This window comes from Solanum pennellii, chromosome 11, assembly GCF_001406875.1.
Source record: "Solanum pennellii chromosome 11, SPENNV200".
Classification (NCBI taxonomy): Eukaryota; Viridiplantae; Streptophyta; class Magnoliopsida; order Solanales; family Solanaceae; genus Solanum; species Solanum pennellii.
Window position 1 is genome coordinate 63,159,074 of NC_028647.1, and position 18,136 is coordinate 63,177,209.

The window sequence follows — 18,136 nt, forward strand, 5'->3', positions numbered from 1 at the left end:
ACCTCGATTTTTTCTTACTATTATGTTGTTACCGCTTATGTCTTCATAAATATTGTGTTTTTGCATTTCCCGAGTTGAGGGTCCATCAAGAACAACCTCGAGGTAGGGGTATGGTCGACGATGAAGGATATTCTTACATGAAATGAATGAAAATTATTTAGGGATTAATCGCAAGCAACATATACGATGTTTAATCTTTTTCAAAAGATTAAGAATTGTGTTAATATCAATAAGAGTGTTATTTTATTTTTCTCGGTACTTTTTACGTAGTTTATTTTTTGGGAAATTTTCACATATAGTCACTTAAAAATAATTAATTACTCTCTATAGCTATAGTTTGATAATTACAACTTGTAGCTACATGTTATTTGGAAGAGAGGCAAGCGAGACTGGGAGAGAGAGGAGAGAGAGGGGGGAAAAGAGTGGGAGAAAGGTGAATTGCATATGTATATTTGTTAGATAATTGTATATTATACATATGTAATTGTATATATGGCAAGAGAGATTGGGAGAGGGAGGAGAGAGGCAAGCGAGACTGGGAGAGAGAGGAGAGAGGCGAGAGAGGACAGAGAGTGGGAGAGAGGTGAATTGCATATGTATATAACTGTATATTATACATATATAATTGTATAAATGGCAAGCGAGATTTGGAGAGGGAGGAGAGAGGCGAGCGAGATTGAGAGAGGGAGGAGAGAGGGCAGAGAGTTGGAGAGAGGTGAATTGTATATGTATATAGGCTAAAAAATTGTATATTATACATATTTATTTGTATATCCTGGCAAATTATACATATACAAACATGACTAATTATACAAACTCGAAGTCAGCCCACGTAATTAATGTATAATGTTAGTCGCGAGTGGTAATTATAGCAAACTATAGCTATAGTTAGTAATTAAATAGTATAAGCTTGCTTATCCGCGTAATTTTCCCTTATTTTTTTTCCTAGAAGCATAAAGATTAGAATGATTATTACTTTTCATCGTACATGCAATTTTCTTTTGAGTTAAAAAGAACGTTTTCGATAGATCATCGTCATCAGCTCAAAAGAAACATAACTAGCACAACAAAGTAAGAAATTTAAGAGAAAAAAAAGACAATAAAATAGCAATGTATAAATAAAAAAAAGTGTAGCGACAAATGTTAATATACATCGGAGGAAAAAAAGAGAAATTACGTGATATTTACATAATACTATTAGAGTACGACAACAGTTGATTACCTGCTGACTTTCTACCTTAATTCTCGACTCGATAACTTCTTATCTAAGGTCATGTCTTCAATCAACTGAAATTGTGTCATGTCCTGTGTTTAATCACCTCCCTCCAGTTCTTCTTTACTCTATTTCTACCTTTCATAATTCCTACGACATCTAACCTTCTCAATAGTGCATCCCGCACTTCCTCTTCACGTGTACGACTCATTTTAGTTTCACTTCTCTCATCTTGTCCGTTATAGAGATACTTTCGCCTTGTCTCATATAACCGTTCTTAATCATCATCGATCTATATTACCTTTATCTTTGAATATGAACATTTTTGACTGACCAACACTATACGTTATATGATAGTGTAATTATTAATCATTACTTTGTAAAACTACTTTATTTTGACGATATATTATTATCGTATAGTACCTCTAGCCTCCTAATTTTTTCATGAAAAGAATAATATATATTCCCCTTTCATTGAAGGTACATTCAATAACTTCAACTTAATCAGTATTTTCAGCTGGTTGGCATATTTTTTTTTTTTAAAAAAAATATTATTTCTCATTTATAGCAAGAAGTACTACATTGTCAATTTGTCATATAGGAGTACTAAAATAGTTTTACAAAAATACAAAAAAATTAATACCATATTTTCATGTAAGAGAGTACTATATTGATCGTTTTGTCGATGAAATAAGGATAAAATATAAAACTATTTTATCGTATGTGTATATATTTGAATTTATTCATGAATCGTCTTCTTTTTGGGTTTTAAACTTATAATTTTAAGGTTTGAACTTTATAAATCATTTTTTCAGTTCCACAAACTTGTTAAACCTTCGATAACAACAATTTTTATTGGAGTTATTTTGTGTTTTAATTAGAGATATTTTTCTCTTTAACAAAATGAGTTTATGTTGTATTCACTAAAATAATGTACAAAATTTTCCAAACTTAGATCACTTATTAAGCCAATTATGTATGTATTTTTATGATAATTATTAATTATTTAATATGATATAATCGTAACTAAATTGATATAGTAAGTTTTTTGTTGCGCTAATGAAATGTAATTTAAAGTATAATTAAGCAGGACCTTGAAATAGTTAAGTAAACAAGAAATTAATTGTGATAATTTAATTTTTAAAATCAAAATATATTGATGTACAAATTTTTTTATATTGTCGTTCTGTATAATTATTTCTTTTACTACAATGAAGTTATTTGACCCAGATACAGACTCACATACAGTGAAGTTATTAGATCCACAGTCAGACCCATATGATATCGTGAAGATGCACGTACACCCGTAGTCTAATATATATATATATATATATCCAAATTGCAATCACAATTAGTTTTGCACTAAATAAACCTCATAACTTCTCTTTCATCTAACTTATTATATAAATCTTATCCTAACTTAGGCTATTTTCCTCCTACACCAATCTTTCTTCTCTCAATTTTCACTTATCTTGTTTTTGATCTACACAATTAGGCAATTTTCAACTCTTCTCATCAAAGGTAATTTATTATTTCTTCTTAATTTTCATGTTCACACCTCTTTTTTATTTTTTTATTGTTTTTCTAACTTTATTTATATTATATATGCAGAATTATTGGGATAAATTTCAAAAAAAAAATTATAAAAATGAACCATACTAGGGAGAATACACATGCAAAAGTTGACTTGAAGCTAAACTTATCACTACCAAGGGCAACTTTTCCAAGAAATGAACTTTCACCACCAAGAAGATCATCATCATCATCATCATCTTCTTCTTCAATGGAGATCATAAGATCACCAACCACCTCTTGTGTTTCTCAAGAACCAAGCCCTATCGACGATCGATCATCTTCCGATTGCCCTAGTAGCTCAGAGACAACCTCAATGATGCTTGTGGGATGCCCTAGATGTTTGATGTATGTTATGTTATCAGTAAATAAACCAAAATGCCCTAAATGCAAGAGCACTGTTTTGCTTGATTTATTCCATGAAGAAAGAATCAAGAACTCAAAGTAATCAAGGATCAAGCATGTTGTAATAATCCGATAAAATGCACGAGTATCCCCTCAACCTATGCTCGAAATCTCAGAGACACGCTTATACTATACCAAGGTCCTATTACCCCCTGAACTTATTTTATAAATAATTTTCTACCCTTTTTCGGCGTACGTGGCACTATCTTGTGGGCCCTGCGCGTGTTGACATTTTTTTCAAGCTAGTGTCACGTAGGCCAAAAAGGGGTAGAAAATTATTTATAAAATAAGTACAAGAGGCAATAGGACCTTAATATAATAAAAGTGTCTTTTGAATTTCGGGCATAGATCGGTGGTGATTATCAATATTAGATTATAGTAGCTTTTATTGAGTTTTGATTATCTTGATATTATTGGATTAATGTGTGATCATGAAAATTTGGAAATTTTGTGTTACAACTAGTGCTTTAGTAGCAAGTCATAATAATTTGCAACCCAATGAAACCTACTATACTATATAGTTTGGTTAATCATATTAATATTTTGTTGTTAGTAATTCATGTATAGTTGTTATCTTTACTATAAATGCAATTACATTTTTGTTGCAACATCCCTTGTTATTACCTTCAATAATTACAAAAAAAAAAAGAGTTTTATAATTTATCTTGTAAATGCTTCACATGGTTTGTTGGAACATGATATTTTTTTTACTATTAATCAATCAGTTCATTCATCTTTACTTGTTCATTATATTATTTTGAAATGTCAAATAATATTTGATCAGTTTATAAATTTAATGAATAATTTATTATTTTATTTTTATTTTACCCTTACGATTCTTTTTTCACTGTTTAAGATGATTAATTATTTTAATAAGAGTGATTTGATTAAATTAAGTCTATCAATTATTATATCTTAATTCCTGTGATTAGAGAAAGTAATAAATGAAATTGTAGTTTTCGAAAGCAATTAATATTATAGAGCCTTCTTTATATTCATTAATGATATTAATTGCAGCTGTTAGTTAATTAAATGGGAAATATTAAAGTCCAACATGAATTAGTTTATCACATTATCAAAAGAGTGACCATTAAATAAGTTGTTTTACATCTTTATCAATGGAGTTTATTTTCTCTTCTTCTTCTTTTAATTAAAAATCAATCTCATTGCATGTGGAATGTTTTTAAGTCATAACTATGTTTTATTCAACCTCGAACGAAAAATTATCGAGTATTGAGATGAGATGAATATGATTTTTATATTCTCAATTAAAGAAATTGAGTCGGCTTTGGATATAGAAAAGTCATGATGGTTAATAAACACTTCCAAATAAGCCTTTCACAATACAAACTCTGTCTAATTAGTAGATATCGAACTCCCGCCGGATACTTTATGTGTCAATTTCTTCAAATTTTGAACCCCCTTATTAAAAATTCTGGCTATGCTACTGGTGCATGCTATTATGACTTTCCTATGGGTGAGTCCTACATCAACAAAACACGAGAGATCATATTGGATATTTTAAGAATGGCATAATACGTAAATATGACCTTTTACTTAGCTTCAGCGGACAACTATGCCCTCCAACTTTGAGTGTGCACAAATAGGCACTTAAACTTGTATAAAATTAAACAAGTAAACACACGTGTCCTACATGACATAATACATGTAGGACGCCACGTAGGACACAAAATCGCCATTTAGGATGTCATGTAGGACGAATGTGTCTATTTGTTCAATTTTATACAAGTTTAAGTGTCTACTTGTGCACGCCCAAAGTTAAGGCTCATAGTTGTCAGTTGACGTCAAGTTAAGGGTCATGTTTATGTGTAATGTCTTTAAGAAAACAAGTCTTATTTCTTAGTGACGCATATTCAAGCGAACAATATTACTAGCAGGATGGTTTATAACGTATAATACCAAAATTACTTTGCGTACTGCAGCCTTAAATGATGATAGGACAAATCTCAACGAAAATATTGAATCCCTAGAGAGGGAGTGGGGGTATATGCTATCATAACTTTTCTATAGGTGAATCTCACATCAATAAAACTCAAGAGATCATAATAAAGATTATAACAAAACAAGCATAATTTTTTTTAGTGATACATTTTAAAGCGAACAATATTACTAGCAGAATGAATTACAAAATATAATATCAAAATCACTTTGCGTTTAATCTTAAACGACGATGGAAAAAAATCCTATGAATTACTGAAAGTGATTTATACGTACTCAAGCAAACTTTAGACTCTAGCAACACATTTTAAAATGATGTGATTGAACTAAGATCTAAAACTGTCAATATCATTAATAGATTGGACTGTTACATAAAATTTTAACTGAAATATTGAATACGAAAAAGACATTAAAAGGGATAATGTACAAGTATCCCCTCAAACTATGCCCGAAATCTCAGAGATACACTTATATTATACTAAGGTCCTATTACCCCCTGAAGTTATTTTATTAATAATTTTCTACTCCTTTTCGGCCTACGTGGTAGTATCTTGTGAGCCCAACGCTGGTTGACTTTTTTTTCAAGCTAGTTCCACGTAGGCCCAAAAGGGGTAGAAAATTACTTATAAAATAAGTTAAGGGGCGTAATAGAACCTTAGTATAGTATAAGTGCGTCTCTGAGATTTCGGGCATAAATTAAGAGGGTACTTATACATTTTCTCGACATTAAAACTTTGTTTGGACTTTTTAAATCCACCTCACATCAACAATTAGACCCCTACCACTTATATGTAATTTTCAAATAAATCTCTCTTGAAGAAAATATATACATAAATATCAAATTGTACAATATCTGATTAATAATAATAATATTACATTAATAGCTAGCCATTAGTAGAGGGCTCATATCAAGTGTACAATTTCTGGCAATATGAGTCACATGACCCAAATAGAATTAACCTTCAATGGTTGGTATTAAAGAATTCATTCAATGTTTTATTGTTAAGAGATTTACAAATATTTACTTTTTCGTTCTTTTTTAATTGTTATGATTTTTTTAGAGTAAAATTATATGAATTTAGATTAATATCTTAACGATTTATTATTTTCATTGTATTGATATGTAAAAGAAAATTAGACATATATTCTGGAGCTGAATAATAAAATTTAATTTGTCGTTTGGAGATTGGATTATCAAATAACTTTGTTAGGAATATGTTGTTCAAACTCTTCAAATAACTTTGAGTACTTTGAGATTATGTTATTCAAACTCTTAAAGAAAAGGAAATAAGTCGATGAGTGTGTGCCTAATTTTTCAAAAATAATGCATTTTTAATACAAGGCGTGATAGTATTTTTTATAAATAGGCCTTAAATTGTGCAAAGCCCATATGTGTTTTTGGCCTATGAATATTAACAATATAATGCAAGGACCAAAAAACTCCAACTTTAACGGATCAAGTTTTCTCTATCAATGATATCTCATTTTCTAAGATTCGAACTTGAAACAACTGGTTAAAGAAGGATATTTACTTACTATCATATCTATCACAAACTTTGGTGATGATTTTACCCTAGTTATACGAGGCGATACTCGTTTCTTTTAAGTAAAACATGTGAAAATAAAAAAAAAAGTGTTTACTTGAACTAAATTGCTATTTGACGCAATTGTTGCTAATCAGCTTGATTTGTCTTAACTTAAACTCGATAGTATATCAAATTTGATTGAGCTTGACTCAGATTCTACTCGTCATCCAGCCTACAGACACTTGCTTAAGCTCAACTTATCTTCATTCTATCATAATTTAAGTTTGATTTAATTCGATTTGAACTCAACCTTACAATAAATCAATTTGATTGAGCTCAACTCAAGTTCAACACCAAAGCCTATGGACAATGTGATTATATATATAGTATATATACTTCAACAAAAAAAAAATTGACATAATTTGCACAAGAAAACTATATTGAATATTTATTTTAATGAATAAATTAAAAGTAAATGGAAAATTAAGTGATAATTGTATTAAAAATAAATAAATAAGAGTTTTACTTGGTCTCCATGAGTGCACAGAATTGACCAGAAGTCAGATTAAAGTCAACTAATCTAGTTGAGTCAAAATAAATGGGAAGGATAATATAGTAAATTTATATTTTTTCTGTCTCAGTTTATATGATATTGTTAGAATTTCAAAAGTCAAAAGATTATTTTTACCTAAAATTTGAGTATGAAATTTTTAGATTTTATGATATAAAATTTTTATATTTAAAAACTACATAATAATAATTATATTAATTATTATAATTAACAATATAAAATCTTATGATAAAATAATAATTTATTAAAATATTAAAATTTGAAAAATGATAAATAAATTGAAACGGAGGAATATTAATTTATCTCCATAATAAAAGAATGTGTATTCAACATATGCCAACTTGTTGACTTCTCTTTCTTCTTCACTTAATTATTTTAGTTTTTAGTCACGTTTCCAATAATATCAATGAATTATTAAACTTTAAAGGGGGTCATATTTTTTTAATTAATATATTATAATTTATAAATATCATATCAAGAAATTCATTTCACGTGTGGTAAAAAATAAAAAAAACTTAGAGGCGGCCTTTTTATATTAATTTCTTAGACGACATGCCTTGGTATAATTTTAGGAAAAATTACATATATATCAGTATATTTTAATAAATAATTACTGATTTTAGCGATATTTTTTATTTATTATTATTTATAGTAATATTATGTTAAATATGCTATATGAATTAAAAGTGAATTATGTATATAATATATATAAATTATGATTGTTTTCTAAAATATATTATGTTAGTTTGGTAAAAATATTGAGACATTGTATTATAAATATATTAAAATGTGTGATAAATGTACTATATATCATTAAAACTTGTATTATATGTGAATAATAAATTATTCTTTGTAATATTTATTAAACTTATATTATAAATGAATTAAAACTGATAAAGTGAAAAAAATTATTGTTATAAATGATAAATATTTTTTTATTATAGTGTATTCATGTAAATTTCTCAAAATTTTATGCATGTATTAATTAATATAACGGATATTTATTATTTTTTATCAATATTATTATCAAATAATTCTATTTATTAAAGCTCGAATAGACGAAAATAGCAATTGAATGAAGCGTGTTCCTATTAAAATTTTATTCCATTTAATTTCGAATATTTGAAATAATAAACATTGGGAAAAAAGTGTATATAATAAGGTATTTACACATTTCTTAAACCTTAGGCCTTGTCTTATAAAGTAATTGCGTTGTAAATTTTAGTACGTAATTGTTTTTTTTTTTTCTTATTTAAATATCTTCTTCTTTTAGAGAATTTTTCAACTAATAGAATAATATATGTATCGAAATATAACATGAAAAACATATATTAATTTGTGTAGAAGCACTATATGTAATAACCAATAATATGTCTTACAAAATGTGCATAAAATTAAATAATCACTTTGATAGATTTAATAAATATTTAACTTAATATTATAAGATCCAAAAAGATTTATTTATTACTGTCTCGTATTTTTTTAATCTTTTATGTAAAGAATGATATTTACTATAATCAGAAAAAATTTAACTTTAAAATTACTGTTTTACCCTTAACGAAATAAATTACAACTATATAAATACCTAATAAAGTAAGAATTATATTTTACACTAAATCAAACTATACATAATTTAGACGAGGTGACTAGATCTTTAATTAAACTTCAATTTTACATACATTTAATTTCATATCACATGTTCAAACGATCACATACCCCAAAAAGACATAAACAAGAGCACCCAAATTACCAACTTTTTATCATTAATCAAAAATCTCGAATTTAATCCCCGAATCTAAAATTAGTAGTAACCAAGCTATACACCCTTATGTCAACTCTGTACCATACCTACAACAGAATCTGGTCACTTCCAATAACGACACACTTATCACACGCAACAAACATTTTGTAGCGTAACTCATACATAAAGCCGGCTTTGATAGTACGGAACGATCAATATTCTTTCATCTATAATTTAAAATTTTAGATTTAAATTTTCATGATTATATAATTATTTTTGTTATGGAACGTTTGAATCTCAAATGTGACTTTTTTTAATATGAATTTTTATTTATTCAAACTTTTAATGTGAATATCGAAAAATAAATAAATGCCGACTTGTTGATTTAAATAAACAATCTAGACGCATTGAACTTAGACATAAAAAGAAAAACAAGAATCCTTCTTTAATTCTTTTTCCTTTAGCTAAAAAACAAATCTTTTTTTAGAAAAAGAAAATAAAACTGAATTAAAAACTCTACTTTGGGCCATTAAATGAAATTTTTTATTAACTTTTTCTTTATTTATTCTGTTTTCTGTTCTTTTTCTTGTACTTTTTCTTTTTTTCTATAAAACAACCGATTCTCTTCAACATTAAGGCAAAAAAGCAAAATTTTTTGGATTCAGATCTGGAATTCACTGCAAACCCATAATTTATTTAAGTTTTTACGACGACCCATCTGAAAATCTTGCTGAATTTTGAGTTATGGCTGTTGAAATTGTTGATTCGGATGAAAACCCGATTAAGATCCGGGAAGTTTGGTCGGATAATCTGGAATCGGAGTTTGAGCTTATACGAAGAGTAATTGATCACTACCCATTCATCTCAATGGATACAGAGTTTCCAGGAGTCATTTTTAAGCCGGAGGTTGTTTCATCCCGGAAAAATCGCCGGCGATATGTGCCGCTGTTACCATCGGAGCATTACAAGATGTTAAAATCAAACGTCGACGTTTTGAACATAATTCAAGTAGGACTTACATTGTCCGACTCCGACGGGAACTTACCGGATCTGGGTACCGCCGGTGTTAATCGATACATCTGGCAGTTCAACTTCTCCGATTTCGACGTGGAGCGTGATCGACACGCGCCGGACTCAATCGAGCTGCTCCGGCGTCACGGAATCGATTTCGAGAAGAACAAGGTGAACGGAATCGACTCTTATCGCTTCGCCGAGCTGATGATGTCGTCGGGGCTTGTATGCAACGAAACCGTAAGCTGGGTTACGTTCCACAGCGCTTACGATTTCGCATACCTCTTAAAAATCCTCACCCGCCGGGAACTTCCCGGCGAGTTAGATGATTTTCTGGAGATTTTCAGGGTGTTCTTCGGTGACAATGTTTACGATGTGAAGCATTTGATGAGGTTTTGCGAGAAACTTTACGGCGGTTTAGACCGGATTGCGGCGGTTTTAGAGGTGAACCGGGCGGTCGGAAAGTGTCATCAGGCCGGTTCAGATAGTTTATTGACGTGGCACGCTTTTCAAAAAATGAGAGACGTGTATTTTGTAAATGACGGACCGGAGAAATACGCCGGCGTTTTGTTTGGATTAGAAGTGTATTAATTACGAATTAGTGTATACTAATTTTTTTTTAAAAATGTTTAGTTAAATAAAATTTGTTTGATTAATTCTTCTTCGTGGTAAATTTACCAAATTGTGATATCTAATATTTTGATAATCGTAAGATTTAAAGACATAATAACCACACCAAATGGTTATATCGAATTAATGCAACTTGGTTAAGAAATTTGTTTAAAGTCAAAATATAGATTAATTAACGGTTAATATAGTAGGGTTTTTTTTCCGCTCAATGTCTAATTAATATATTAGACTTTGATTAAATTTAAATTCGATTAAATTTTAATTCATATTAAAATATTAAAAATAAACATGATACTTTGAATTCGACTAAATTTAGAGAGGTAAAGCGCTTCACGTTTGTTAGTACTTATAGATCATATACTACCAGCCACCAATATTGTTGGTATTATTATCTTTTTTTTTCTCGAATTATATGTCGTAATTTTTTTAAAATATTTATTTTAAATTATTTTTTTATCCTAAGTAGTTCATAGGTGAAGACTACAAATACTCAATTGGATTAATATTCGATAAAAAGAGACTATTGTATCTTCTTCTATTACTGTCTAAAATGTAATATAATATATGCGTCAGTTTATATGTATTTTGATTAATTTTAAAATATACATATATGAAAAATATGTAAAATAAAATAATAAAATAATTTAATTCATATTTATTTAAGAAGCATATAAAAGAAAAGCACGATAAATAATTTAAAACTGAGTGAATAATTATCTATCAACTCCAAGTAGAACAAAGTTCAAGGAACTAAAATTATTGTTAAACAAAAGTAATAGTTTGGGAGACTTCAACTTTCTTTGAGTTGTTGAGAATAGTGTAAGTAGTTGTTGGTGGCTTGATTTTGTCTTCCCTTTTCACACCGTGCAATAGATTTGCGAGTTTAAATTATATATATCGTTGATTTGAATTTTTTTAAGTGATCAAATCAAGTATCGTGATATTCAATATTTTAAAATTATAATTTTTATTTTGAAAATATTATCTTTAAGTAATGTGACAATATAAACAAGTGGAATTAAATTTACAATAAAATCATGAGATGTCTAGTCGTATAGATATATTCGATGAATAATTATACTTATTGATATGATTTGACATAAACATTAATTGAAACGTGGACATTTATTTAAAATTCCATGATACTCACATGAATAAATTGGATTGATAATGACATGCACTATAGTCTATAGCCCACGGATTTCATTTTAATTTATTTGTTTTCATTATTACGTGGTTTCAAGGGATAAATTATTTTTAAGAAAAAAATCTCAAATTATTAATTATTTTGACGCAATACTATTATCATATTACTGTAATTTATAAATATGTAGATTTTATGTTTGAATTCATAAAGAACATCAATTAGTTTGATCCTTATACTTTGAATTACGTCAAACAAATTGAAATGATTATCTCCTTCTTAAATACCATCAAATGAATTTTTTTAACCGAAAAAAATTAAAAGAAAAATAAACTGGGTTTGGTTGGGCCATCCCCGGGTCGGACTTTTTCTAAATGGGCTTTTTAGATTCTATTAGTATGAGGTTTGGGCTTGACAGGCTCCTTAGGAAAAGCCCAATATTTTGTTGTCATAGAGAAGCCCAGTATAGCACATCGGTCTACGAAAAGAAAAATAGAAATAACGTTTACAGGTCACTACGAGAAGCTGTCTTCTATTGCGAAGGAGACCTTCCGACCTAAATTCTCAATCATGTAGAGCCAGTTGTAATCGCGATACTACAGCCACATTTTGCAAAATTGAATCGAGATTGTTTGGTTACATTTATAACTAACATTATAAATAGATTTTCAATTTTACCTGGAAAAAAAATACCTTCACATTATTAATTATTACTCAGTTTGTTTCATTTTAATTGACATTTTTTAGTAAAGTAATTTTTTTTCTTATTTACTTGTTTATTTTAGCAATTAGAGAGATTCTTTCAGTATTACCCTTATAATTTAATAACACTAGTATTTAAAATTTGTTTTCCAAAGCATGGTATTAATAAGGATAATTAGTTTTTTTTTTCAAAAAAAAAAAACTAATAAATAGTTTCTTAAAAATTGTGTCAAGTAAAACAAAACAAAAAGTAGTATAAATGTTTTTTTTTATAATATGCATTTAAGGAAAGCTCTTGATGTTTTGATTTTGTTCGATAATATAACAAATTCCTTAAAAAAATATTATTATTTTTTCTAACAGACGTATGTATACAAGTTTTATAAATGACATTTCGATTTCATTATCTTCTCTTCAATCTCCACCCCCCGCCATCCTCAAACAACGGAACTCACTCGCCACCCATCTCAGCGCTATAATATTTTGATACACTATATATAAATATTCTAAAAATAATATTTTCTTATATTCTTACTAAACTTTTTTATGAAAAAAAAAATCCTAAAAAACACACCCTTTTATGGATAAAAAAGAATTAAACCCAATGTCCCACATTTTTTCATGGTTAATGTAAGTGACAGTTAAGAAGGAATATGATGCATATGAAAATGAAACATAACAGCAAAATAAGTGAAGAAATAAATTATGAAACTTAGACATACAACTACTATTTATTTATTTAAAAAATTAGGACCACAGTCTTCACAACAAATGTACACCATGTATATAGAGAGAGAAAAGATAAATTTTTTTAAAAAAAAAAAATTCAACAAAAAATATTGGTATATTTAGAGATTTGGAGCGAATAAAAGTCGAATCGACTAATTAATTAAATAAATAAAATATTATTGGATTATTGAGTCGTTTTATATATATAAAAAAAAATTCTAGGTATTGATTCGATATTGATTTTTTGATATTGGGTTATTGACAAATCAAAATTCATCAAGACAATAGTGATTTACTATTTTATCCCTACATAAATATTACTATATATTAATATCAATATCTTATTAATTACTATGTTTGTCCTTTAGTCTTCAATTCACATTGTTTTATGCGTCCACTTTTAATTGTCATATTTCCTTTTTAAAAGTCAAACTATAAGAACTTTGACTAATATTTTACCATTTATTTTTTATTTAAAATATTGAATTGGTGTAATCTAACTTAACTTTGAAAATTAGTCAAATTGACTATCGAAAAAAGCATAACATGATAAATAAAATTGGACGGTGGAGTATTGTTCTAGTTCTTTTATTTATGTTACACTTAAATAATTCTTTTCATTTTAGTTACTATTGTTTATATTTTATGTGCATTCTGTAAAGTAATATTATTGTTATTGGAGAAGTCATATATTATTTTATGCCTATTTTCTCATTGATTGAATCGAAAATCAAATCGTTAAAAATAAAAAATTAATAAAAAACATCTCATTAGTTTATTTATTGATATAGCATATTAAATTAAAAATCAAAACAATAACACATAAAACCAAACCGATCCATAGTATATTACTTATTTACTTCAAAATATCAGGAAAATTTTATATATATACACTCTGTTTGATACAATTTTATTTGGTTTTTCAATAGAGCAACTTTCACCTATACCAAACATAAAATTCGTATTTGTATGTTATAACAAAAAGTTTGCATGATTGCATTTCACAGCAAACATGTTATGACTAGGCTATTTCCGTATACATATATACAAGAAAAACAATTGTATAATTTGCTGGCTCCTTTTCCAGATTTGTATAATTTCGCTGGCAGACCATTTGTATAAATGGTTGCCAGTCTCTCGTTTGTATAAATATTTGGCGTCCTCTCACTTCAACTTCATGTGTTTGTATATATGTATAAAAGTTGAATTTGTATACAATTGAATCGAAATAAAATATTTGTATATCAAATATCACACACTCTCTCTCGCGCACGCTTTATACAAACACAAATTATAAATTGTACGAGAAAGAGAGAAAGACAAAAGAAAACTGGACATGGAACTATTTGTATTGTATAATTATAAGTGTATAGAACGAAGATATATGTATTTGCATGTGTATATACAATTTTATTTCGCTTTATACAAACAGAGACGCAATTTATACATTTCTAATTGTATAAAGCGAGAGAGGCAGCGACAGAGGGATGGTGGCAAGCGAGAGTTTGAGGGAGAGAGACTACTGACAGACAGTTAGTTTCAGGGCACAATTAAATCAAAGTGTGATTATATTATTTAATTTGAATTAATAGTTTATCATTATATATAATTTTCCCTTTTCAATATAGCTTTTTTATTATTTTTTTGAGAAAAAAAAACATATAAAAGTTTATCATAATTAAAGATTCATTAAACCAAAAAAAAAACATATTGTTTATAATAATTATCGAATACTATTTTTTCGAAAATGAGATTTTTAAAGAATTCGACTAACATAAAATATAGAATATATATAAGTCATATAACATTCTCCTATCCCAACCTGTTATCGTCTAACATTTTTGAAGAATTCGAGCAACGTCAATTTGCGGAATAATTTTTGCCATTATTCCAGATCTCCATGAAAGCTTGAACAATAATATCATGATGAGAAGGCGAATTCAGCTGTAAAAAACAATTCAAAAGCTCATTCAAATCATCGTACGAGTAAATCTCCTTCTCCATTATCATCTGCAACATCGATCGCCGGAAATCCCCAAACGGATCATCGGATTCCTTCACCACCGCCACACTTCCGACGATCTTCGCCGGCATAATCGTCGGAGATGGTGAATCTGAATTAGAGGTTGAAGATGAGTGCGCATTGGGCTCGGGTTCGGGCCTGGGCTTGGGCTTGGGCTGAATGATTTCTGATAATTTGGGCTTGCTGCAACCACAAGCTGCTGTTCCATTGGAAGTAATGCAATTCCAAATTTTTTTATTTTTTGAAGACATTTTTGAATATATTTTTGAAGAAGAAGAAGGAGTTTAATATATATATATAGAAGGAAATAAATGAGTTAACGTGTGATATAATGTTCCAATTTTTATTTGGTCAAATTAATTAATATTTTAGAAAATATTATGGTCAAAGATTTTATTTTTTTTGACTGTTTAATAATAATTGACCAGAAAAAAAGAAAGAGATAAAATTTGTGCATATTTTAATTTTTTTAAACATAAAATATATAGTGCTAAAAGTTAATTATTTTTAATATCTGGTCTTTTCGGAATTACAAAAATCCTTTTAGTTTGGTGGAATTTGGACACATCCAAAACGTCTCGGTTTAAGATTGTATCAATCAACGGTATCGGTACATAGCTTTATATATTCCATAAAGTGATATATATGATCGATATATCGCTGTAAAGTGGTGTATTCAAGAATAAGAGAGTGGGAGTTTTTGTAATTTGTTAAAATTAGAGGAAATTTTAAAGAATTTTGTTAAGTAAATTGTGTATTTAGGTAATTTTTTATATATATATTTTATCCTTTTTATATCTGATTTATTGTTGATGGTCAATTTTGATTTTCTTTGAACTAAGAATTTTTCGAGAACTGTCTTTCTACCGTAAGATAGGAGTAAGAATACGTAATATTGTACTCTCACCCGGGGATGGACCTACCTTCATACAAGGATGTTCATTCGAACCCCATTCGGCGGAAAATTATATTATTTATACATGATTAAAATAAATTTATAGGTATAAATAGTAGATGTCGAACCCCCTTCGACTATCTATTTTTACAAATTTTGAACCCCCTTATTAAAAATTTTGACGCCGCTTCTGCTCTCACCAGAGTTTAATTATGAGATTATGTATATTTGTCATTTTCATTTATTTATTTGATCCATATTGGAGGAAAAAGAGGGATTATATTGAGGATTTTTTTGCTTTTTTTCTGGTCTCTTTCGTTTACGTTTTGTCTAAGGATATGGATGATGTGAAAAAATACCTTTGAAGTATAAAATATTGTTTGAATTTTAAAGAACTTTAATATTATCTGATGTTTTTCAATTATCGTATTATTTGTTGTTATCTATATTCTCCTTTATATTGATTTAAACGCATCATTTTTTTATATTTTATTCTGGATAAATTCTCAATTTTAAAAGAAGAGGTTATTCCGACAAAATATATTTACTTTTATTATAATTAAATTAAATCTACTATAAATTATTTTTGATAATTTTGTGTCAATTTTATTTAAAAAAATTAGATTATCCAATTAATTTGCCGTAGATAACAAGGAAGATAGACGTGTATAATAATTGTGTAGAGCTAGGTAGTTGACTCTTTAAAGGTAAGATGAAAATACATATTTAGCTGAGCTTATTTATTTATACTCTCAATAAATATTGAAGTGCTTATGATAATATAACTTATTTTGATGTAATTTTAAAAAATAAAGATTGGGGAAAAAAAATAGAATATATCTTATATGAAATAAAGTTGATTTTGATATAACTTTAAAATTTTTAACGAGTTAAGCCTGAAAGCTTATATTAATTATATAGTATATTTTTGCCACATATATATGTGTAAACACAAAATTTTTAAGGTTAGACATGTAAATGGTATTTGATTATACACACGCAACTTTCAACTATCCAATATTTAAAATTTTAAAATTTTGAGATTAGTATAAAATTTTAAGACAATGATTGATTATTTTTTATTGTATGGATTGAAATGTGGTTATTTGTGAACTAGGAGAAGGGCTAAAAAATTTTTGAACAATTTGAAATAGGTCAATTTTATTTTTCGTTATATTTTTTTGATAATATATAAGTCTTGTTATTAGTTAACTAGCTTAAAAATATCCTTTAGTTAATTAGTCAAGTAACTCAAAAAAAAAAAGAACTTTCAACGTATAGCTGGTTCAAAAATAAAATTAAAAAAGTTAATCTATTGTGTCCTTAAACTATTTGAAATTGGATTTTTTATTTAAAAGACATCATCAAAAGTATCGATAAACGTCATACAATATAAAAAGAAAAATACGAAGAACAGTGATGGAGTCAATATTTTCAATAAGAAGGTTCAAAATCTGGAGAAATAAACGCAGGAAGTAGCTTAAAGGGATTTGGTGTCCATTATATATACTTAAAAAATTAGGGATAATACCCAATTACCCCCTAGCCTATACCCAAAATCCCTACGACACACCTTATCTTTGATGAGGTCCTATTACCCCCTCCAACTTTTTTTTTAAGTAATATATTACCCCTTGCGTGCCTACGTGGCAAAAATAATCTGCAAGGTCGATTTGTTTGTTGAACACGCGCCAGGACCCACTTTTTCAGTTTTCGATAAAGTGACTTTAATGATATATACTCCTCCTCTCTCACGTCCCACCCCACTCCCTATACCTCATAATTAATAAATCTATATGAATAAAGATAATGAGTTTTGTTTCAAATTGTTAATATTGATCTTTTATTATTTTATCATTTGGTTTAATATAATTATCAAGTTCAGAATTAATAATCGACATAAAATAAGAACTAATAATCGACATAAAAAGATGTAAAGAATATATTAAATTTTACTTTACCTTTTCAAATCAAGGAGCTTGAATGATAATGGATGGAGCTTCTTCAAAAATGAA

General features: G+C 28.0%; 2 protein-coding genes and 1 long non-coding RNA gene across 3 annotated transcripts; 2 read left to right on the top strand and 1 right to left on the bottom strand.

The window, feature by feature from the left end:
- Positions 1-2,480: 2,480 nt before the first annotated feature.
- Positions 2,481-3,233, top strand: LOC114074673. Its single transcript, XR_003575002.1, has 2 exons — positions 2,481-2,734; positions 2,825-3,233. It is a non-coding gene; the product is annotated as an uncharacterized LOC114074673 (long non-coding RNA).
- Positions 3,234-9,243: 6,010 nt separating this feature from the next.
- LOC107003238 (probable CCR4-associated factor 1 homolog 11) lies at positions 9,244-10,659 on the top strand. Its single transcript, XM_015201538.2, has one exon. It carries the CDS (start codon positions 9,732-9,734, stop codon positions 10,587-10,589), a length of 858 nt encoding a protein of 285 aa, XP_015057024.1. The 5' UTR covers positions 9,244-9,731; the 3' UTR covers positions 10,590-10,659.
- Positions 10,660-14,871: 4,212 nt separating this feature from the next.
- On the bottom strand, positions 14,872-15,515 carry LOC114074829 (transcription repressor OFP6). The gene has a single exon (XM_027912856.1). The coding sequence runs from the start codon at positions 15,475-15,477 to the stop codon at positions 15,064-15,066; it is 414 nt and encodes a 137-aa protein (XP_027768657.1). The 5' UTR covers positions 15,478-15,515; the 3' UTR covers positions 14,872-15,063.
- Between the last annotated feature and the right edge of the window lie 2,621 nt (positions 15,516-18,136).